The following is a 24693-nucleotide window of genomic DNA, read 5'->3' as shown; positions in this document are numbered from 1 at the left end:
ATTACTTGCATCTCTCCCTCACTTTCTCCATTCATATAAAAAAAAAAAAAAAAGATGGCTAGTTAGGTACTTTTGTTAACCTGATTCAATCTGACCTACATTTTTGCAGAGATTAACAAAATTCTCTTTAGCCTGTCAGATCTCTCAAGCAAAAACACCGAATGAAGGCAGTTCAAGTAGTTTTTATGACATGTCCTGCAGTACTATTTCAGTATTTATGAATATCTTGTATCCGCTTGTTATGGTGAAATTATCAACCTCTCCCCAGTATGCCTGCACATTTAGTTTGGAGCAAAATTTAAGCCTAAAAAACTTTATCTGCTTAAGAATTTTTCTAAGGTACCATTACTTATATTTTCCTCACCTTATTGCATTTTATTTTGTGTCAAAACAGACATATTTCTTCATCTTCCAAGTGAAGATTTCTTCCTCAACCAAGCCTATGGCTTTCACTTCACAACTCATTAAGAGGTTCCTAATCCCTTGCAATTCAGTCAGCTGTAATCAATGCAGCTCAGGCAACACTCAGCCATTTCCTACCCTCCTTGTCCCCAAGGCAAAGGCAATAGGCTGTAAGGGCCCTTCCTCACCTTCCCAGAAGCTGGAAGCAAAAACCTTTTGAGTGCAATTATGCCCTGCACTGTCTGCTCAATTTCTGAAGAATAACAGGACTGTCTGAGAAACAAATACGCTTATCTAGGATTTGGGTAACAACAACTGCAAGACAGTGAGAAATTCTGGACTAGACAATGAAGGACACAAGAAATGCACCCATATTCAACAGCTGGAAGCAGACTGATAACACCTGGAAGACAGCCAATTCTTAGGGAGGAACATTAAAAAAACATTGATATTATAAGATAGCTCAGTACTTTGCTCATTAACACAAGATGGCAGAGGTACAGAGATTTTACTGGTTTGAAATAAAAAGTGGAGATGCCAGTCAAACATTATTCAAAACAGAAGCTTAGATAAAATGGTAGTTACTATGCCAGTGTCCTTCCTGAGCAATCTCAAACTTGGATTCTACTGTTTACACAACACAAAAGCCTAGCAAAACAGATGAGGATAAAAAACATTCCAGGAACTCACTCCACATCCCCCAAACACCTGCCACAGAACAGTAACAGGAAAACCCAACTATTAAACATCATTAGAGCCAAAGGAACAGAGGGAACACTGTTAATTTATAGCAGTTTCGTGATTTCTTTGCAGAAGTTTTGTATTAAAGTATATCCACCTAGCCATGCTCAGGTATCATCCAGCAAGACACACCAAAGAGGCAGCTCTCCTTCACATATAAACACTGAAGGAACAAGATTAAAATAATGAATTATTTTAAAAGCAAACATGAAAAAACACTCTAAACCAGATTTTTTTCTTCGGTAGTTGAAATCACTTTTATTTGCGAGGAACGTCACCCATACTGCACAGTTTCAAAAAGATCTTAACAAGGAAAGCAGAAGTTTGTCCTCCCCATGTCCTGCAGTGAACAGGACAGGCACAGAAAAAAAACCTCACACTTGGGAGGTTTAGCACCAGCATCCAATAAAAAAAGCATTTTATTTCAATTTTAGTTCTTTGGTTGGCTTTTTTTCCCTTTTCAGTTTGATACCAAAAGAAAAATTGAAAAAAATCAATACTAGCAAAACAGTTAAATTCTAGGGAAAAAAAAACTCAAAAAGCTCCATAGTTGCTATTGAAACTAGGGAGGGTGTTCTTTCTGAATCTCGCTCTCTTTCTCTCTTCATGCATCTATCTTCTAGGTGTTCCCTGGATCTCAGCTGCTGGTAAGTTTTCTTTTACATTTTGGTATTTCAAATCTTTCCTTTCGTCATCACTGTTGACAATTTATTGCTTGTGTGTTTCTTTGGTGTTACTTTTGAGTTGTACTTTAGGACACCTGTTGAAGAGCCACATGTAAAAAAAAAATGCAGTTTAAGTTTCTTGTCTCAATAAACAGAATGAGATGTCAAATGAAAAGAGTTATAACAGGTAGGATAAGCACAACTGGCTTATCCTGTCCATAATCAGGATCTTCCTAAAATAAAATAACTCATCAGTAGATACTATTACTATACAGACCAGAGAACTTCCTGGAAAAAAAATAAATCAATTATAAAGTAAAACTTACTTTGTGACAAATACAGAGGCAGAAGGAAGAATGAAGAGAAAAGCAGTATCTTGGTTTGCCTCTACAGCACCCTCAGAACTTATCACAAATATCAAGCCATATGTAAGGGTATGTGGCCAGAATATCCTAGAAGAATACACATTCTGCTTTCATTGGGAAACAGAACTGTCCATATTCCTTACCTGAGCGATGGTAAAGGTGCCTGGGGAGCCGGACATTACTCAGCGCCACTCTGCTCTGTCACTGGAGCAGAATTTTCAGCAGGTGTTTCAGTTGCCTTTGTCTGAGACACAACAAACTCTTATTATAGGCAAAGGCTGACCTCCACACCCTTCCTCTCTTCAGCAGTACAGCCAGCAGGTTTTAAAACAATCAAGAAAAATGCATCTCCAGAAGACATTAAATTTTAGTCTATTTCTTGCAATTATTACACAGCATATTCTGTCAAAGGAACACCTGAAGTCGACACTGAATGAGAGAATCTTTCCTCATTAAAGTAGAATCTGTGTTTGAAAACAGTTTCCTGAAATTATCTGGCTCAAACAGTTCAGGAAATGGATCTAGAGCTTTCATATCCATCACACATGCTACATACAGAGTTAAGGTTCGTAGAAGCAGGAAAACACAACTGCTTCCACGTCAAAAATACTTGTTACAGTTTGGCCCCAATTAAGAACTATCTAGAAGCAATCCCTATCCCACTGCCAGTTCCTTTTAAGATAAGGTGCTTATTCTCAAAGAGAGTCAAAAGAAGCAGGCAAGGAAATCAGCATGTCAGATTTGGTCATCAGACTTATCCAACACATGAATACATTTATTAAAAACGCCCACAGGGCAGAAGGTTTTGGGCATTCACCCCATTAAAACCTCTGCTACATACAATCATAAAATCGTTTGGGTTGGAAGGAGACCTTGAAGATCACCTCATTCCAACCATCTGCCATGGGCAGGGACACCTTCTGCTCCAGGCTGCTCAGAGCCCCATCCAACCTGGCCTTGAACTCTTCCAGAGACTGGGCAGCCACAGCTTACCTGGGCAACCTGTGCCAGGGCCTCAGCATCCTCACAGGGAAAAATTTTTTCCCCTCATATCAAATCTAAACCTACTCTCTTTCAATTTTAACTCATTGCCCCTTGTCCTGTCACTCCAGGCCCTTGCAACTGTCTTGGCTCATCTTTCCCTTCAGGCCCTGGAAGGCCACACTGAGGCCACCCCAAAGCCTTCTCTTCCCCAGGCTGAACCACCCCAATTCCCGCAGCCTTCCCTCGCAGGAGAGGTGCTCATGCCTCTCAGCAGCTCACTAGCCATACCTCTTTGCCCTCCTGTGCCAGAGCACTGGCTGGGCGCGGCCGGCGCCGGTAGTTGTAGGGGCGCCGGTAGCTGCGGCGCAGCGGCTGCTGGCTCATGGCATTGGCCTCATGATGGTTCTCCTTGTTTTCAGCCTCTCCAGTCACTGGGGCAGGGCGTGGGCGAGGGGGCCCTCTGAGAGGGGCAGAAAGAGGTGTTAAGAACAAAACCAAGAAAGGTTAAACTACAGTAATTTTAGCCCAGCAAAATCTCCCAAAACCAAGTATCATCCTCAACAGTTTTGAGTGCTAGCAAACCATCCCTTCAGGGTTTGGCTGGAATATGGTTGGAAAGGAAGGACAAGGAAAGTGGGTGTCTCTTCACTGCTGAAGTTACATCGCCATATTCTGCTGTCTATCCTGCAATGAAGATGCAGTTAGCACCTTTGAATTGCTGGCGAGAAGAAGAAACATGCCAGTAGTGGCCACACAGGCTTATTGTGCTAAGTTAGCTTTGGCATGGCTACATACCAGCCTTGTCCTATTCCTAATTAATGATGGAGTCCTTGCAATCCTCCTCACTTCTACCTGAAAACCATTCCTGGATCTTGGCTCTTTGCCTCATGTCACCTCTCTTAACCAATTAGGAAAAACACCTATCACAGGTGAGCTGGACCTGATTAACACTAAGCTATCAAGTATACAAGTATATATATCTTGATGTATACAAGAGCATTTCACTTATTTCTAGTATAAACAATGTTTATAAACTTTTCAAACACAGCCAAAATCCAGTTCCCATTAGCTAATTCACAGCTACCTAGTCCCAAAAAACAATTTAGCTTTTCCAAAGGAACCTAACAAAAGTGCCAGTGTCACTGGATTGAGTGCCTGCAAACAAAAGCAATACCTGTGAACTCAAACAGAAGCGTTGTGCACTGATAGGCTGTATCATTCCTCTCATAGGAAAATTGCATCAGAAAATCACAAGTTTCCATTAGTCATGGACAAGTTACTCAGCCTGTGATTCAACCACATGACATGCAAAAGTCTCACTGAACTTGCTATGGTGCTATCTCTGACTGCCCAAAACTAACGAAGACTATCAGGAATTAAATTTGGATTAAATTAAGCTTGGATGCTAACAAGCAGCAAGCATCAGTAGCATCCCATTTCCCACAGTCCCAGATAAAAGAGCCAAATTGAACATGAATATGCACAAACAGAAAAGCCCAAACTAGAGGTGGAAGGCTTGTTGTTTTAGACCCAGATTCCAAAAGGATGGATCCATTGTGCATGGAACAGGCAAGTCATTACAATTAAGAACAATCTTGTTATCCCTACCAAATTCAGCATGTTGCTGCTCTTGCACTGTTATTCACCTCTTTTTGTTTTTGAACAGACATGCACATGAAAAAATGGGGATTACATAATTTTCATAGTTCATCTCTAAATTCTGTATTGGAATTTGACTTCATAAGCTACTTGATAAACAAGGACAATATGATGATGGGCAACTGAGTGAATGGCAGACAAACGAGCTCCCTGAGGACCTTTAAAGGCCATTTGTCCAACTCCTTTCAACAAGACCAGGTTGCTCAGAGCCCTCTCCAACCTGACCTTGTAAGAGGCATCTACCACCTCTCTGGGCAACCTTTTCAGTAGAACACTGTTACAGTGTTCTATTACACTAATAGTAAAAAAATTCTTCCTTTCATTTATACTGAATCTATTTTAGTTTAAAACATTACCTCTCATGCTAACAAACAGGCCCTGCTAATAAGTTAATCTCCATCTTTATTATAAGCCCCATTCATGTACTGGGGAGTCAACTCCCTCAGCCTGCTGGTCATGCTGCTCCTGCTGCAGCCCAGGATACGGGCATCTTTCTGGGCTGCAACTCCACATTTACCAGCTTACACACAAGTTTCCACCCACCAGCACCCCCAGCAGGGTCCCAGATAAAGTATTTGGGTTATTACTTATCCAGAAAAGTACGAGTGTTCAGCTGGGAGGACATGGACACTGCAGCTCACTTCAATATGTTGCTCAGTTGTGAGAAGTAATGAGATGCTAAGAATTCCTTGCCCTTTCTGGGCCATTATGATTCTGAACATATAAGCACATGAAAAAAAATTTTCCAAGTAATTAAAATGCTTCTCACTGTGCCTACCATTTGTGTAAGTGTTCCCACACTTGGAAGCCTCTACAGAACACAAAAGCATCTGAGTAACTGAGCAGAGGAACTGTACAGACCTACAGACCTGCGATAGCGGGGACGGTAGGTAGGATTCCTGTGCACTTGCTGAAGTTGTCCTCCTTCTGTGACCCCATCCTTGACTTCTCCCTCACCACCCTGCTACCAAAAGAAAACAAGTGTTGTATTTGACAGGCAGTATATTAACCAAAACCCTGAATGCAAGCCCAAAGCAAATAGATCAGTACAGAAATCCCAGCATATTGGGTAAAAAGAAGCAGCAGATTCTCAAAAGGCTTAAATTTGGGCAAAGTTAAGATGAGGACAAAACAGGAGCCATCAGTGCTGCTCCTGCTCCTCACAGACTAAGAAGCTGTTCTTAGAACATTCTCTCTGATACATATTAACTGCATTTCACTACATGAAATGCACTGTAAGGGATACATGTTATGGCGAGGCAGCTACTGATCAGGACAATTATTTATTTGAAAAACTAAAGACATCACACAGAAATTTGCCACTGACCACTTCACATTCTACACTAAGCCCCATTCCACAGGGACCGCCCCAAAAAAACATCAAGAAGTTTTAAGATAGATAAACTGCATTACCTCACATCAAACACTCTTTCTACACAGTCCTTTCAATCTTTCAGAGATGCAGTGGTTATCTTTCCCCTTTAGTTGTTAATTGATAAAGCTGCATGTTGGTTTGGGTGATTTTTCTGGTTTGATTTTGGTTGTGGTTTGTGTTTAAATGCTAGCCATCAGTAATGTCTGTTTTTATAAAGTTACATGTATTATTCTTCCCCTTAAAAGAAGGAATTTAACAAGATATCTAGAAACAGAAGTGCATCTTCTGCATCTGATCCAGTAGGAAGATAAAACTGTAGCCTCCTAACAGCTCTTAGTAGTCTACCTTAAGTTTGACAGGTATCCTTCCCATTCTGCACAGCCATTTTAACCACCATGACCATACACAATTAAAAACCCTGCAATCATCTGTGATGTTCTCTCATGTATTAAACTTCAGGATAAATAAATATCCAAAGGAACTAGGATAGATAGTAGGCACAGATAGTATCCAACAGTAGTTGAGATATAATTGAGAGACTCAGAACTCAAAAAAATAACATTTCTCAGTTCACAACAGCTTTATAGTGCTTATCCACTTTGCAATACCAAACTGTTCTGGTTTTCTCAAGATACCTTGTACACCGTAACTTGAAAGTTTATTAGACATATGTTGCATGATCAGAAGTGCCTCAGACAGTCAAGTGAGAAATAGCCCTGCCAGTATTGTGTGTGGCAGTAGCAATGCAGGGAAAGTGAACTCACACTCCGAGGTGGGCCCCGGCGTCGGCCAAAGTAGCCCCGTCGATAGCGGCGCCGGTCTGCAGCGTAGCGGCTGCCTTCCACAGGGACTCCATCTGGACCAGTGACATTAGCTGCTTCTGCACCCTATAAGGGCAAAAGAAAGGTAGCCAGGGTGGTATGAGAAAAGAACAACCAGCTACAGGGAGAATTTGAAAAAGAAAAGAGCCTTTTTTGCTCAAGTTCCAAGCTACAGTGATTCCTTTCTCATGCACAAGGCAAATGGAGGTTTGTTATTTCCAGCCCCTTAACCAAGAGAATTATCATGAGTTAAGATACTGAAATCCTATCCAACGGCCTGAGTTTAGAGGAGGAAGCAAGAAGGAACTGACAGACAAAAATAAACCTCAAAAAATATCCAGGAAAGTAAAAGCATAAGGAAATTGAAAGTTCTTACAGTTAGGCTACCAGACTCTAAGACAAATTGTTCAAGGCAATATAGGCCTCAGTTAATTACAATTACTGGGCAGGCTGTAGGCTTCACATGTTCTCTCAAGTAACAATTGCAGATTCCAGAAGCACTAGGATGCAGTTTCCTAGTAGTTTTGATACGTATCTAGAAATATGCCTTAATGACACCTGACAGATTTCCCCCAGAAAAGCTGTATGAATGCCACCAACTCAGTGGTTAACACATCAGACAGAGACATCAAAGACACAAAGCTAAAGTTGCGTGATGTTATCTCTGTTGCACAGCACCCTGAGACTCCAAGATCTCTCACCTTCTCTCCCTCAACCACATCAAATTCTACAGTCTCTCCATCGCCAACGCTGCGCAGGTACTTCCGTGGATTGTTTTTCTTTATCGCCGTCTTGAAAGGAAGATGCATAAAAAATATATTATGTTACTTATCTTACACATTCTTAGCCCCACAGATGAGGGAAGGGCAGTATTTCTCTGCTACAATTCCAACTCTACACACTAGAGCAGTCACCACACTAAGCTATTTCAAATAGACGGATGCCTCTAATTTCACAGGCCCACCAATACTCAGTTCAAGGTCTCCTCTTCTCTCACTATTTATGAGTTCATAAATCAGCTGCTTCCCCAGTATCTGCTCTGTCCAGCACACCGGATATGGAAATTATTGCAAATCTCTGCATGAACAGAGTGCATACTCAGTGCCTGATTTCCTCCAAGCTGAACCAAGGCAGTACTAGCAGCAAGTGTGATTCCTGCCTTCAGTCATTAGGAGGGCTGTAGACCATCTAAAGAGAACTCAAGACCCAGAGCATTTCTGTAGAAGCATTAACTATATGGTATCATGGCAAGTCATAGCAACTAGAAAAGAATTACTGTAACTCTGGTGTAACAAATTAGCATTTTATTGAAGCACTGTAAATGAGACCCCAAATATTAGGTGAGTCTATGATAACACAGACTAGTACCAGAACAGACAGATGGAATCTTAGCCATCCCCTGGACAGAAAAGTACTACAATAATAGCTATTAATAATAATACTATTATTGTTACATAAAAATAACAACATGGGTTTGGATCAAAGCCAGTTGTACACCTCCTCAGACTCATAGGAAACACTCAAACCTCCTGGAGCGATTTTCAGTCTGTCAGCTACAAACACCTTGCTTGTACTCTGTGGAGTATTTCTAAGACTCCACAAAAGGCTTTTTATCAAGACAAGCCTATGGTCTGTTCATTAGGCAAGGCTTTGCAAACTGGAAGACACCAGGGAGAAAAGACCAAGACATGCATTGTACAAGCTAACCCAGTAGCTATTTTCTTACTGAAAGATTATTATCTTGCACTAGATTATTAAAGACCAATTCACATTTTGTTTCCTGATGTGGGAACCTTTAGTTAGCATGAAGGAGGGAGGTGCAGAGCCAGCAAAGAGAAACACACATGGAAACACAGGGCATAAATCCGGCTTAAGAAATCGGATGTAGGGCAGACACAGGAGAGCCAGTTGTCCTATCTGTCTGCAGTTCAAGAAAAACTGCAGAATGACTATCAGTGGAGCTGTTACCTTTGCATAGCAACAATATTTATTCAAAAACAGCCCCAAAACATTTCCAACTGAAGGAAAAATTTATTCAGTTTAAAGCTCATCTTGACCAGTCTAGGAAACCTACTTTCCTTGCTGCTCAATACAGTCTCCTTTGTGTTTCAGGCCACAGACCAGCATGTCCTTCTAGCCATACCTTTCCCTATATCCTGCAGCATCCCTGAACAGCCTAAGGAAGGATGCAAGAGTGTACATACTATAATTGTCAAAGCAAAAACATTCCAAGAGTTTTGAGTTTTTTAATACAGAAACAGAATGATCTGTTCAAGTCAATTCCTATGGGAATTACTTTAGCAAGCAGACTCCACAATTATCTCAAACAACTTTGTTTGCTTTCTGCTGACCTTTTAGTGTAACTGTCCCATTTCTAAAAATCAGATCAAAGTGTTTGCTTTTCCATAAATTTTATATACTAGTACTAAAACCCTTAATCCACACCAAAGTTAATGATTTAGTACTATTTGTACTGAAACAACTGACTAAAACTTTTTAATACTTGTGCTTTGCATGTGACAGATGTCAATAAGCTGTATTTCAAACTCCTTCCCCTTCCCTGTAAGTGCAGAAGAAGAAAGGACTAAGAAATTTATTTTCAGCAGAGTGTACATGTAAGATAGATAAAGCTCCTCAAATATCCTTCAAAAAGCTTAATGAAAGACAAAAGCAACAGTATTCCACATGTTCTGTTCCCAGCTTTATGGGCAGAAACTTCAAGAATCCAGATCTGCAACTGCCAACAGAAGGTGAGAGGCTGCAGTAGGCTGGAGCTTGTTTTATAAAGGCAATCAGGACAACTTTGAGTAAATCCCAGAAATCCAAACAGAAACCCTAAAGCTTTACTACTTCAGCTGCAGATAAACATCACTGAAATAAGCCTCTAACAAGCCTAAGCTCTAAGCTTGATGAAGAGACTTTTACTCTGTGTATCCAGAGGGAAGAGAGCACTATTCTCCCTGTTACTGTTTAGCAGCATCCTGTAGGCTCCAGCTTCTCTGATTCAGAAGACACGTTTCATATTAACAGACAACACTCAACAACAAAGCCTTTCCTTTCCCAGGGGGAACACTGATGAACAGGCAACCAGAAAAGCCTCCAGAGCTAGTTCAGGTTCTTGTTTGAAAGAGTTCTTTCCATATGCTTATACCACCACATCATCAGCACATCCAGCATTGTCCCAGTAACAGCCAAAATTTATTACACTGATTCCTGGTGCAGGTACTTCAGGCTGTGCATGATCAACACAGTCCAGTGAAGTGAAGAGAAAGAGATTAACTCCTCCTCACAGCTCGTTGATTTAAACTCTACCTAATTAAATGTAACTGCTCTGGCTACTGACACTTTTCCAGTTGTTAAATTGTGAGACACACTGCAGCCCACGAGGCAGATGGACCCCTTCTGCTCACAGCACCTGTAGTTGACTGACACAGTGGCCCTGGACAGCACCTTGCACCAACCAACCAGACAGGGATGCTAAGTGAAGAACTGCCCTTCCCAAAAACACTGCCTGGGGCCCCTGGAAGACAAAGGGTTAACTCAAAGCAAGCCATGCATGCCCTAAAAAGAAAAGCATTTTAATCTGCGCTAGTTATAAATAGCAACCAATAGCCAGACACCGAGCACTAACCCTCATTCCAATCATGAGATCGGGCCCATTCCCTCCCCGTGCAGATGCATGCAGGGGAGGCAGGGAGAAGCTGTATCTATTCAACTAGGTCAGCCTTATTCTGAAGGGATTAGGAGTGTAATCCAGCTCCTCCCAGGCACAAGGGAGGGGCAGAGCAGGCACTATCAGTGCAGAGAGAGCTTGAAGCAGGATGTTTGCTCACAGCATGGATTTGCCCTCCTCCTCAGACAGCCTCATCAGGAGCTCTGGCCAGAATGTCTCAGGCTCTGGGACCGAGCACATCCATGTACAGGATGAGGAACATCTGCCTGCTGCCAAACCAGAGCAGCACTAGAAGCCTCTACTCTGCCATGCTCAGCCTGCCAACAGGGTTAATCTAATGCAGGTCTGCACATGATGTGGTATTTCTGAAACAAAGCCAGTTTTGCTCACATCATAAGGACTTCAGCCACAGTAGATGGGAAGTGCCCACCCCTCTCCACACACACCCACCAGTTTACATTTAGGGGAATAATCTCCTCTACAGGTGAAGGAGACAAAATAGAACAGATAACACTACCTTTCTGTTTGGGTCTCAGCTGGCAGCCCTCTCAAGCAGAATAACACTGATCCATGTTATCTGTCATCAGCACAACAGCCATTTTCCAGTAGATTGTCTCACAAGTATCAAGGAAACCTCATTTGTCTTTAAGGCAGTGCTGCCTATCCAGAACATGGTTTTCTTCCAGAATTGTTCCCACCCTCCTCTGGACACAATCCCACCAGACCACAGATGTGTCAGCATGTCCACAGCACAGGCTGCTAAGGAAGGAAAATTACCATCAAAAATCAGTACATGCATTGACAGGTCTTGCTCTCAAGCCCACCAGCTGAACCAAGAACATGTACTGTGCACACTTCCCAACATAATTTTCTCTCATAACAGGCACTAGATTTATCCCCTTTCAGCTCCAGCCAGGTTCAGATAATGGATGTACACCCTATAACCCAGAGAACAGCTACCACTGTTACCACTATTTAGTCATCAAGACACAAGAACTAAACTAACTCTCAGTGTTGACTCACCAGCTAAGGATATACACACAAATTCTCATTCTCAGTGACCAGCTCTGGGAACAAACTTTCTGGTTACATTTGATAGAAATACTGTCACACCACAGAGAAAGCTCATGCTTTCAAAGATCACATGAGCCTGCAGACATTTTATATGGGACAAACTCTAGGGGCAAGATTGCACTTTCTGTTGAATTATGCAAAACCAGATCTAAGCCAACTAATCATTTGACATCAGCATGGAGACAGCATCCCCTGTCTTGCCATTATTTGCCTGCAACCTGAGAGTCACAGTATAAACTTAGAACAGCCTCCTGACAACTCAAGGAAAGTTAGCCAATAACAAGCTGCTGGGCAAGCTCTCTCTGCTTGGGCATACTTGGCACACACCCTTCCTCTTCTTCTGCCTAAGAGCAGCTGCTTTGTGCAAAAACAGCTGATGGCAACCCAGGCTGGTCAAGAGCCAGACTAGATCACTTTCTCTCCAATACCAGGGAGGGCAGACAGAACAGACCCGCAAGTGAAGAGGGTAGGAAGAAACAAAAGGCACGAGCATGAGGAAACGGGGGAAGGACGGACAACAACAGCAAGGTATTCACAGAGGAGTCATCTCACCAAGGGGAGCTGACCAAACAAAACCCACACCAAAAAATACCTTTAGTGTTCAAATTAGAGCAGGCAAAAAGGGTTAAGAAGGGGTAAAATACCTAGCCCTTCACAGAGAAGGAAAACAACCTAACATTTCTCCCTGAAAATTTCATATATAAAACATATACAGCCACTCAAGTTATCTGCAGAAAATATTCTAAGGAGAAGCCAGGACAAGGTTGTGTAGCTGTTGCATGAAGCTGCATTAGAAACCAACCACAGCACACATGTCTAAGCACAACTCCTGCTATCTTACCTGATGAACAAACACATCTTCTTTGGTATCATTTCTGTGAAAAGAAAGTGAGAAGTCATAAGAGTTTAGACTAAAGAGACTTTAATAGAAATTCCTGGCTTCTTAAGTGAAACCCTCCTTCTCCCAGCCTGAAGCACATGCCCTGAATTCCATACATTCTGTCTAAGCCTATGCTACCAAAACCCTGCTCTGAACTTCTACGGTCATTTGCTTGAGAACAGAAAGGGTTCCCGGGCCTTCAAAAGCATGAGAGGACGGAGGAGATTGTCTAATCTTCTGGCAAATATGCAGTGTTTTCTTTTTACGCAGGGCAGAGTTGATGACTGGACTGCTTGTTTTTCACTACTCTAACGCCCCAAAAACACTTCCGGAGGGACTGCAACCTGAGCTGTTACCCCAGAGGTCAAACGACTATCAACAGGACTGGCCACAGCTGTTAACAGAGATCTCCTTTCAGTGAAATTCAAAGCAAAGTGGCACAAGAGGTGTTGGGAAAGTCCACAGGAGGAGGACCCAGACACGAATGTGATGTTTTCTGGATTAAGCCAGACACTTCAGGCTTCCACATAGAAAACACAGAGATAAGTCTGAGACCTTGAATCTGTGTTCCTCCCCATACAATAAAAAAGAGCCTAAGCCCTGCCATCTGTTCACTCAATTCCTTCTCAGCAAACAGAACAGGTGGGTCAAAGAGTTTGTGAAAATAAAGCATAATCCCAAATTTGTTGTCCTGGATTGAAGCAATAGTAGACTTCATGTTAGGAAGAAAGCGAACAAGTTATTACACCACAACCAGGTGAAGGCTCTTACATCAACTGCTATTACAGATTTTAATAGGACTTCCTAATTAAAACTCTTCTTCTAAGCTTATGTAACACTGGATAATAACCTCCAGAGACTGAGATTAATACCACGGCTGGCTTCAGATCCATGAACATGGGGTCTTCTACCCCTTTCTGTACTGTCCAACTCACCCAAATCTGCCTGATGTGTAAAAGCTCAAAGACTTGCAGAGTGAAATAACTTGCCAGGTATGTTTTTTTTAAGACAAATGTTCAGCATGCAACAGTTTCATTCCTCAAAAAAGCACACAAAACATTTAAGCCACTCAACCACAAAGATATTTCAGCCTTAAAAGCCAGAGTTTCCTCCAGTAAATTGGAAGCATGGGTCTTCTGCACCTAAGGTTACAGATGACCAATCTCGCCTACAACTGTTTGTATTCTCAATGCTATTCAGAGATTTGTTTGTGCCCAGAGAAGAGGGAAAAAAACCAAAAGATACAAAGAGAAAATTTCTATGAAACCCAGGCCCGGCATATTTTCAGTGAGATACTATCAGAGAATCTCAATAAGTATCCACAGGAGGTATTCTGACCAAGCAGTTAACACTTGAAGTTTACCCAAAAGTATTTCCCCTCATCCTCCTACCTTTCTCAGGCCTTTGAAAAAAGCCAGGCAGTCACTAAAGAACATGCAGCTCATTAAGAGTGTAGTTAGTAGAAGTAAACATGAGAAACAGGTAACAGACCAAATTTGTAGAATTTGACTCAGTTTTCTCCCCAAACACATAACCTTTGATTGGGGGCTGAGGTGCTTAAGAAACTTTGCTGAGTGCCTGGCCTAAGGTGACTATCAACTGCATGAACTTGTAGTCAGGTCCTGAGGTCTCTGTTGCAATCAGTAACACATGGCCTATCTTGTGTACTACAAGTCTTCGTACAGCACAAACACAACTATCAGAATTTAAACATACCTGTTGATAAAACCATATCCATTTCTGACATTGAACCACTTGACTGTGCCAAGAACTTTGGTGGCTGGAAAGAAAATTAAAGAAGTTAATCTAAAATATAAGAAAGTACAATAATGTTACATAAATACTTCTATAACCGCATATGAAGTTGCAACCAGACTTATTCTGTTCCCTTAACACTCAAAGCGTGCCTTCACCTCATTCTAATGCAGTAACAAGATACAGTGCTTTAACGCACTATTCTTCAGTCAAGGGTTTACCATACAGCACAAAACCTAGCTCTAATTCCAGAATAGACCATCCATCCCTTTTTTTTTATTTCCTATCCTAGAAATGGGCAGCACAGCTGAAAACCCCACTGCAGTTCATCAGTCCTCTTCAGGTTAGTAGCTAGACATGGAAACGTAGCTGAAGGAATCTATGTTTTACAATTCCTCTCTTTTACTTAGCTACCCTTCGTTCTTCCTTGGAAACCAGAACTGCCCAAAGAAGTAGTATCAAGTACTGTGCAACCCTCTCAAGTGGAAAGGCAGCACATCCTTATTCTGGAAAAGCTCCTTCTTGCATTGTCAGCATCACACTAACCAAGTAAGACCCCACTTTTTTTTTTTTTTTTTAATACTCCTACTGCTAAGATGATGTGTGATTGTGATGCCTTAAGTTTTAGCTTCCATATTTTTCAGATTCTGTACTGTCTCAGTAACTCTAAACTTCATATAAAGTGTTAGCAAGTCCTCTTCACAGCTGAATTAGACAAAACAATCCTTTTCCAGCCTGAGAACCAAGGGCACTGTTACAGCTTCTGGCCCAAAAAGTAAAAACAACAGCAAATTGACGAGAGCCATGGGGGAGGATGGGACTTTATAACCTGAAGCTGTAATTGGACAATTAATCCCAATATGTAAATAGACCAAAACTTATTAAAGTGTGAAAACTCATGACCGGTCATACACCTTGAGTAGAGCCACAGCCAGGCTCTTGTACTGTCCAAAGTGTATCCTTCAAAGGCCTTTTAATAAATACCTACTTTATTCCTTTAACACTGTTTAGCCTCTGCCCCAGGTTAGCCTCTCTAGGCATCAATTGTTTAGCTACAAAGTACCAACTTCATGTCCCATGACTTTCAGTATCAAGGCAAGCTCCTGTCTCAACAGGAAAGCAGCATCTACTTAGAAGCCACACTGCAGTGTCTTATAGGACCTGGCAAAACCTGTTTCTCCAACTTGTAGGAATGTGTAGGAGGAACTCGACAGCGATGGGGCAGTTCAACCTCTCCTTACCTCACAGCAACTGGACGGACACCACCAACCTGTACTTTTCAAACTCCTAGTTAAAGGAGAGTTCTAGCCTCTATAACTTAAGAGCTGTTACTTGTTAACACAGCTTGATTACAACTACTTAAGCAACCTGAGTACTTACTTGAAAAGGGTCTAGTCACCTACAGACAGCTGCTTGCTAAAAACCTCACATACATGTTTTGGGAGTGGCAGGAACTCAAGAGGAAATATAAAGGAAAACAGACTAGAGAATCTCCAGTTTAGAAGTCCACACCACTCTGCTAGAGGCAGAACACACTGTAAATTGTTACCATCATCTACTCTACACCTGTATTCTTTTCTAAATATTCACAAGGAGACAATGGAGCCAGCCAGACCTTCGGGCTCATGGAGTCTTGCTATTCTCATACACCCCTAAAGTAAGAACATCTGACAAATGCAGTGCATTGTAGCACTGCTGCTGTTATTACTGTCAATAGCAGGCCTTTCCCGTTAGCCTTTTAGAAGTGAAGTTTTTTGTCTTCTTTAATACACTTTTTAGTAGAAAATGTTCTTATTCAAAAGCAGTGAAGTCTTAACATGACTGAGATATCACCTAGAAAAAAGGACTCTGCCTAGCACAACATGCATTCCCAAGAATTCTTGTTTACTGAAACAGAAAAACATACCTTCAGTGCCAAACACTTGTTCAGTAAACAGTGTTCAGCACCAGTATTTATAGCTGTGCTTTTAGGTTTAGTTTCATAGGGACATCACCACATACAGACACTTCCTGCTACCACAATGGCATTGGCTACAAGAGCTCTCTACACTCAACAGGAGGGGATGGGGGAACACAGAAATAACGCCAACAGTACCTGTAGATTTCAGCCTGCTTTGAGAAACAATGCCAGTACCACTGCTTCCCTCAACATCATCCCTTCTCTCCCCTCCAAAATAGCTTTGGAATCTGTTAGCCTACTTGAACAAGATTAGGAAGAAGCCCAGGAAGCATGACAAAAACCCTCAAAGGGGTCAAGAGGCTGGGGAAGGAGAGGCAGTCAAAACTCACTCTGTGGCCAGCTGGCTGCAGCTAAGTGGAGAAGTATTTACACAGTTTAAAAACAACATTGTTCCATGGAGGTGACTCCAATACATTCCCCCTAAAACAGTGTGCTAGCAAAAAATATTCCCTGCAGACATTTACAGTCTCCCTAAGTATCACTGTGGGCCAAAAGAACCTCAGACAAAAGCATGACACTGAACATCCATGGCCCAGTCACTGGTAAGCCTGAGCATGGAGGGCTGGCAAGGAGGAGGACAGCCCAGAGGAAAACACAGTAACCAACTAAACTGATGAGTCACAGAAGGTAGTTGATGTGCTGACGTCCTTCCCACCAGCAAGTGGAAGCCCACATATTTCTACAAGATGCTGTCCTCTGACACTATCAGAGGAAACAATCACCAGCCACTCCTACCCACGACAAAACAGCCTTTTAACAAGGAGAGCCAAAGCTTCCTGTGACCAGGCAAAAAGAGAAAGCTGAGTAACCTTTACCCATACTCCCAGAAGTCAGACATTTGGATGCTTTGCCTCAAGCAAGCATAAGATTTTGCTTCTAACAGAGTCTTTGTAAAAGAAGGCTTAAAGGAACATAACTACACAGGTGACCATTAACAGGGACATTTAAGGTGGACTTTAATGTAAGTAAGTCCATTTTCAACTAGTATTTACAGTGATCCTTTTCCTCATCATTCCTAATAAAAAGCTTGCCTAGCAATAAGGCCATTTTGCAAAACTATCACCACGGTGGTTTTCATTTTCCTGCTAGTTCAGGAAAGACACTTACACGTTCACTTCTCCCCACCCCTTCTCTCCAAGCATTAGGAATACGTGAACAAGGTAAAAGCATTACCAGGAATGAAACAAGCCACATTAAGGCAAGAAGCAGCCAGATATACCAGCAGATATGAATGTACTGATTCCTGTGTACTAATTACTGACAAATGAGGTAATGGGAAAAAAAAAGGAATTGCACAAGCTGTGCCTCCGGTCTCTGCTTTGCTGGAATTCTTCCTAACTCCACTCCAGAGAAATCCTTTACCTGGCTTCTCTTTCTTACAGCAAGAACTCAGTTCTCCCCTTCAGAAGAGAAGGTCCTGTGTATCCTTAAGGAAATTTGGGACTCTACACTGTAAGTCAGCTTCAACTTTGCCTTCACCAAACCCTCAGAAGTTACACAGTTAGAAAGAGGACACAGATTGAAGTCCTGTCCTTTTCAACAGGTTGATCCTATTTAACCGCAGTGAAAACGAGTCACACTTGCTACACATCGGGCTTGAGCAGAGACGGCAACATGACATTTCGTTGCCTTCTTACTGATAGTAAAGTAGAAGCCGAACCCCGCTCCTCCAAAAAAACCCTCAAAACAAACAAATCCCACTAAACCTGGAAGCATTACCAAAGCAAGATGCTTTACGGATAGAAAACTTGCGCCAGGACCTTAACATTAAGGAGAGGCACATATGGTTTCCAACAGCCCTTCCCAGGGGAAACACCGCCGGCAGGTGCTGGGAAGGTGCTGAGCCCAGCTGGGGAAGGTGCTGAGCCCAGCCGTGCCCCGCTCGCTGGCCCGCACACTCCGGGCCGATGAGGCACACACGGGCCCAGCTCCCGAGCGCGTCACGGCCGGCGCCGCGCGGCTCCCCCGGCCCGCGGGGAGGAGGAGGCGGCCCGGCCTGACTCACCGCGGAGGAGGGGCGAGCGCACCGGCCCGGGCAGCGGGCGGCGGCCGCCGGCGGACCCCGTGCCCCGCCGCAGGTACGCCGCGAAGTGGCGAGCACGGCCCATACTCACCCAGCACTTTCTTCGCCGACTCGACCACCGCGGTTGTGGTTGTGGCTGCTGCGGCGGCGCCGGGGGCAGCCTCAGCAACAGCCGCACCCGGCGCGGCGGCGCTGGCGGGGCTCTTGGGAGCGGCGTCCGGGACGGCGGGCGCGGGCGGCGCGGCAGCCGCAGTCGGGACGGGCGGCGCGGCGGGCGCGGGGCTGGCGGTACTGGTCTCCGGCGCCTCGCTCATGGTGCCGGGCAGAGGTGTTGGGTGCTCAGCCACGCTCGGTCTTACTGCCCCCAAAATGGCCCCGCCGAAGTTTTAACACAGTCAGCGGGAGGCCGGCGCTGCACGCGCGCCGCCTCATTAGCATTTAAAGGGGCCGCGCCCGCATCCAGCGGGTGGTGTTGGGCGTGCGTCCCGTGCCGGCGCGGCACTGCAGGGCGCGAGGAGGGAATCTACAACTCATCGCATGCAATCTACAACTTCTTCGTGATGGGAAGCGGAGGGGCAGGCCCTAATCTCCGCTCTCTGGTGACCAGGGACAGGACCTGAGGGAACGGCTGGAGCTGTGTCAGGGGAAGTTTAGGTTGGATATCACGGAAAGGTTCTTCCCCAGAGGGTGCTGGGCACTGAACAGGCTCCCCAGGGAATGGTCACGGCCCCAAGGCTGCCAGAGCTCCAGAAGCGTTTGGAGAGCGCTCTCGGGGATGCACAGGGTGGGATTGTTGGGAACGGTCTCGCGCAGAGCCGGGAACTGGACTTGATAATCCTTGTGGGTCTCTTCCAGCGCAGGGCGTATTCCACGATTCGGGGACATAGCATTGCACGGCGTGGGTGGGCGCTCTCCGGCCGCTTGTCCGTGCCTGTCCGTGGCCACACGTGCACATAGGTGAGTGTGTCCGGGTGTCTGTGTGTCCGAGCGCCCGTGCCTGTGTGCGCGGTCCCGGAGACCGTCCCGCTCGGAGCGCTGCGCGGGGGCGCGCAGGCGGGCGGGTCCGCCTGAGGGGTTTGGGGTGCGGGTGTTCCGTGCGAGCTAGGAGCCTGCTGCTGAGGGGCTGCGAGGTGTCTGCATTGGCGCGGTCACTCCTATTTCTTCCCACTTTTCTCCCGTCGGCACTTTCATTCCCGCAGGTGTCCTCCAGTTCCCACCCTCCTAGGGCATTTAGTTTTCACCGCTGCTGTCCCGCTGCTGCCTCATTTCACTGCCACTGCCTACATCTCTCTCTCGGCTTCTTGCCTGTGTCTTCTTCCTTTTCCCCGTCCTTCTCCCAGTTTTTGTACAACCTCCACGAGTGTAGCTTTGGTGCTGTTTGTACTCGCTTTTGCAGTTTGCACTCACCAGCACCCCATCCTTATTCCACGTTCTCCCCATATCACTTTCTGCTCGTGTCCATCATTTTCTCCCAGATGGATGCCTGAACTGGAGCATCAGGGACATGGCCTTCTCCACATCCTCCACAGGCAAGGAAATAGTGTTTCTATACACACAGTTTTTCCTTACTTCTCTGTCCTGTTTTTTCCTTTATCTGCCCTCCTGATCTCCACTTCTCAACAATTCCTTGACGGTTCTTGCAGCTAAAGAGAAGGTCTTTGGAGAGTATCCTTTGCTGAACATGGCTGAGACAGCAAAGCCAGCTGCTATTACAGTTCTCACTGCATCCCTCTGTACACATAAGAGACAAAAAATATTTTTTTATCCCATAGCTTTTAATCCTCAATGTTGTGTTCATTACATGACTTTAAGAATATGTCACTCTGTTTCCTTTCTCATTTTTCAGGATAGATGAAAATTTCTAAGAAGGTGCTCATTGGAATAAATTTCAAGAGGATAGTTTAATTGTGTTATGGAAAATGTATAATCAAGACATGATGTGTACTTCATACATCAAATTTTCAGTGAAGTTGTTAGTTGATTTTTTTTCTTCCTCAAGTTAATTTTAGAGTTTACCAAAAAACCCATTCAACAAAAAAACTACAGTATAGAAGCTGTGAAATATACTGTGACAGAAAATTGGCAATGTTTCCCCCTGGGTTTTTTATTTTAATATGAAAAAAAACTATAGAGTAATCTTATTTTTCCTTTTCTAGCTGCCAATTTATAATACATTTCCTCTGCTTCAATATTTAAAGTCGTTTGAATTATATTGGAAGAAATCAATCCACCAACTTAGGTAACAAAAACTTTTGCATGGGCTAAGTAATTTCTGCCTCTCCACATTCTCTGAATATTTCCCATCAACTTGTTGTAAATTACTATTTTATAGAACTTAGAGCAATACAGAACCACAGATTGGTTGAGATTGGCTTGTCCTTCGTGTGTCTGAAAATCCAGGATTAGTTGCTCCATACCTTTCCCATGGATCTAGGTGAGGCCGACTTCCTTCCTAAGTAAACTGGAAGCTCAGACCCCTTAAGTGTAGGGGTAATTACATATTTCTTAATTAGATGATCACAAATTTCTCCTCTCACAGGATGCTGCCTTTTTTTCCAGCAAATGAGCTGGTTTGCAATAGTCCCTTTGATCCTCTTCACTTGATGTGCAATTATTCAACATATCATGTAGCCCTCAGACTGGATGCAGAATTATTCATTCCCTTCTTTCCCCAGGATCTGTGAGGATTAAACCAACACCAGTGACTCTGGAGTGCTGAGAACGGGCAAAAGCATCCCATAAGATTTCTGGATCCCATAGGTACAGTTTATTTGGTGATTTATGGATATGAATATCTTTTTCAATTTATAAGGTGTCTTTTCATGGACCTCAGGCTCTGCTGAGAAATCTGAGGGGAAAAACAGGATTGGGAAGGTTTTACATGGCAGAGGATATGCAAGGTGCCTGCAGGTCTGGAGCAGGACACACTGATCCCATAAGGTAGTGCAAAGACAGATTGAACTACCAGATTTTACAATTACTAAATGTGGTGTTGAGCAAAACATAAACATTTTGCAGGTACAAATCAATTTCTGTAATTGTATTTATTGGGGAAAAACAAACAAAAAACCCTTTTCAATAAAGAAGAAAGGTTCTGTTTCAACAATTGTAAAAACCAACATTTTAACACAGCATTTCCAAATAATTTCATGTACGGATTTTTTTTCAAATAATATACAAATATTTGTATATATATAATATATAATGTATATATAATATACTAATACAAACATAATGCTGAATTCTTTTTCTTTTCCTTTACAGTAAACAGTAAAGTGTGTAATATATATTACATTTTATATTGTCAGGAGCTGCTTCTCAAAGAACATCTTTAATATTGGAATGGAGGGAGTTTTACAAAATCTACTGAGTTGTTTAAAGGTTGGTTGTTGAAGACTTTCATTAAGGGGGAAAACCCCAAACCTGACACCGACTTTAATGGGAAGTATTGTGAATTCTTTAATCTAAAAGGAATCAAAGTAGTTTCTAGATTGAGTATCTGCAGGGTCCAGCAGTCAAATGCAAAATGCTGCTCCACCAAGTAGAATGCTTCAGAGTAAGACATAAGGGGCAGGTAAAGGATAAAAAATATTTCCTATGAAAGCCATGGGAGGTGATGTGGGACAAGGTAACAAAGTTACTGGCAGAGGAACTGACAGTTACTGTCACTGTTCCTTGATTTCTGTGGTGTTCTGCAAGCACCTCCCACCCCTCTCTGAGAAACACCAAGGTGAGCCTGGGGAAAAAACCTCCAGTGGACAATTTATTAGAGAAGTCTCTGAACTGAGATCACACTTGTCAAGAATTTTAAGCTAAATAAATTAACAAAATACTTCAAAACTTGTCAAAGGATTCATTTGGATATGTTATGTGGGTGTATGGTGGTCTACATACATCTGCTCCATTGTGGGAAATGAAAAACACTTCCTCCCAAAATAACCAAGAGTTTGGCATTGACTTGGGAACTGTTGGATTGAATTCACTCTACGTTCAGACTTGAGGTACCCAAGAATTATTGTTCATAAGCAAATTTGGATCCTTCCAGATATGCCGCTTCTCTTTCCCCGGCTAGCTGATGTTAAGAGTGAGAGGCGGCAGTTTTTCCCCCTGGAGCTCCATTGAATCCCAGCTGTCAGTTGTTTCGGCGCAGCATAAAACACAGGCAGCGCACAGGGGTCCCAGGGAAACTTTATTTGATGGTGTTTCTTCCCCTCTTTCTTCCTGGGCCCCCATTAAGGGGCCAACAAAGACTTATATCTCAGGGGAAAGGCAGGGGCAGACCCAACTTCCAACAAATCAGGAGAGTTGGGAGTAAAAACCTAGGCGGGGAATAACAGTAATGAACCAATAAACTTCCAAGGAAGAAAAACAGTTTTAGGAAATGGGTAAAGTTTGGAGAAATAGAAACTAGAAACTAGCTGATGACATCTCTGGGAAAAGGGTGGAGACAAAAGAAAAAACAGCACCAAGGAAAAACACTAAATCACAAATCAAACCATAGACCCACTGATAAAACAAAAAGCACGATACAACACAGATGGAAGGATTTAAAGGACTGCCACAAGGATTTGTGTGTTGCAAAACACGAAAAACTTCTGAGCGAATTAATGATGAGTACCTGGCTGGCTGTGATATATGAAAAACCTGATTCCAGGCTAGAGCTGAAAGACATGAAATTGGGAAAAAAGGTGATGATGATGATGATCCTGTTCCCTGCCTGCTGCTTTGTGTCCCTGCCCCAATGCTCCTGGTGTCATCTGAGGGGTTAAGGCAAGTGCACAGGAGGTGGTGTTGCTCTAGCAGAGTGTAAGGTGTAGCTGGAAGGACCTGATGAAGACAATTAGCTTTCCAGAGCCCTGAAATGCTTGGTGAGAGGCACACTGGCTTGCTCCCCTGACTTGCTCCCCGGACCTTTGATTATTTACCATTTTAAAGAGACTGGATGCCAGCCAGCTGCAGGCTCTGTGAGGAGGCAAAGGAACGGGATGAGTGTCTTTGCAAAGGGCTTTGCAAGTGGTGATTTAGAGGATAGTCACAAACAAGTGTAGTAGCCAAATTTCCCCTCAGAAATCCCTTCCGCAGCCACTCACGCTGACCACAAACCACATCTTTACCAACGACTCGAATGGCACAGAGACCACACACAGCTGCACTGAACGTGTGTGTGCCTGCACTGTGAAATAGATGGGCAGGAGATCTTTCTCCTTTTTAATGCCTTTATTAAAAAGAATCAGCTCAGGTGGGGAGAAATCGATGGGTCGCATCCACACTGCCATTGCTCCTGGAGTGGCACGGAGGAGGAGGAGGATGATGATGCAGCTTTGTCCGCTGGTCTGCAGGCAGAGCTGGGGATTCCGTTCTCATGAGAGATTAGGAGATTCCGTCTTTTCGGTCCAACACCTCGGGTCCTCTCTCTAGTCAACATCTTTTGAGAATAGGGTGAGAAGCAAAAGGGATCCAAGCGGGCACTGGACGACGTGCCCATCCGTAGACATCACCTAGGTCCCCTAATTCTATGTTGGCTCGTTGTTTTTGGGGGTTTTCCTGGAAAACTGTAAAATTTGGTGCAATGCATTTCTCATCTGCATACTAGCTCTGATGCCACTCCCCTGCCTTGCTGCTTGCAGGGTCCCAGTGTCACTCCCTGGCAAGCATCAGGGGGACAATGGTTAATCACCAACCATTAACAGGCAATTGAAGAAGAACTCTTAACAATGAAGCTAACTTAATAGCAACTGGTCCAGCTTGTTTTAACTCTGCAACCTGAAACAAAAATAGATAACTTTTTATTCATAACACACTGCAGAAGGAAGACGGAGACTGGCAGAGCCCCCGCCACCTCCCTGCTTGGTCAGGGCAGACACGGGCGAGCTGCAGCAGCACCGGCGATCTACGGGGACCCTCGGTCCGAGCTGGGCAGCTGCAGATCGGAGCCCAGGCAGAGGCTCGGCGTGAGCGCTTCAGCTCAGAGCCGCACACGCTGCCTTCGCCCCTCCAACACCTCTCTTGGACATGGCCTTTCCCTTCAATTTAATAGTTCTTTCTGAAGCCATTGCCGGGCTGTGCAATCCTTTCCACAGTGACGATCCGCGCGTCACTACGGAAGGCACGATGGCGGGAAGGGGCGGCGCCAGGTCGGCATCAGGCAGCCGAGGAGACACCTTTGTAAGGAGCGAGGGCCTTCGTGGTACCACACCAAAGATGGCGACCCAGCAGAAAGCTGCTTCTGCCAGCACCCAAGATGGTGACGAAGTGAGGCGGTGACGTGATGCCACACCAACGATGGCGTCTCACTCGGGAGTTACTTCCGCCAGTA

The 24693-nt window shown here is 43.9% G+C and overlaps 1 protein-coding gene and 1 long non-coding RNA gene across 6 annotated transcripts in view; one reads left to right on the top strand and one right to left on the bottom strand.

Annotated features, from left to right (window-relative positions):
* Positions 1 to 18751, bottom strand: part of YBX3 (Y-box binding protein 3) — a 23749-nt gene extending 4998 nt beyond the window's left edge. Inside the window, exons 1-9 of one of the 3 annotated variants that reach the window (XM_041464739.1) lie at positions 18469 to 18749; positions 14356 to 14419; positions 12601 to 12634; positions 7714 to 7803; positions 6956 to 7078; positions 5686 to 5780; positions 3446 to 3617; positions 2317 to 2417; positions 1374 to 1903 (exon numbers count right to left, since the gene is read on the bottom strand). In XM_041464739.1, coding sequence (XP_041320673.1) covers positions 2352 to 2417; positions 3446 to 3617; positions 5686 to 5780; positions 6956 to 7078; positions 7714 to 7803; positions 12601 to 12634; positions 14356 to 14419; positions 18469 to 18691 — 867 coding nt within the window. In that variant the 5' untranslated portion in view covers positions 18692 to 18749 and the 3' untranslated portion in view covers positions 1374 to 1903; positions 2317 to 2351. Of the gene's footprint in view, positions 1 to 1373; positions 1904 to 2316; positions 2418 to 3445; positions 3618 to 5685; positions 5781 to 6955; positions 7079 to 7713; positions 7804 to 12600; positions 12635 to 14355; positions 14420 to 18468 lie in introns of those variants that run through there. The other 2 variants (XM_041464741.1, XM_041464740.1) reach the window with 2 other exon arrangements.
* On the top strand, positions 17739 to 24693 carry LOC121352099. 3 transcript variants are annotated; one of them, XR_005954885.1, is made up of 4 exons: positions 17739 to 18432; positions 19233 to 19334; positions 21053 to 21137; positions 21686 to 24693. It is a non-coding gene; the product is annotated as an uncharacterized LOC121352099 (long non-coding RNA). The 3 variants fall into 3 exon arrangements; XR_005954886.1 differs by having other exon boundaries at positions 21053 to 24693; XR_005954887.1 differs by lacking the exon at positions 17739 to 18432 and adding an exon at positions 18733 to 19031 and having other exon boundaries at positions 21053 to 24693.

The sequence above is a fragment of the Pyrgilauda ruficollis genome, unplaced genomic scaffold, assembly GCF_017590135.1.
Source record: "Pyrgilauda ruficollis isolate IOZ18807 unplaced genomic scaffold, ASM1759013v1 scaffold183, whole genome shotgun sequence".
NCBI lineage: Eukaryota > Metazoa > Chordata > Aves > Passeriformes > Passeridae > Pyrgilauda > Pyrgilauda ruficollis.
The sequence above is the reverse complement of the archived record's forward strand: the minus strand, read 5'-3'. Positions and strand labels throughout refer to the sequence as shown.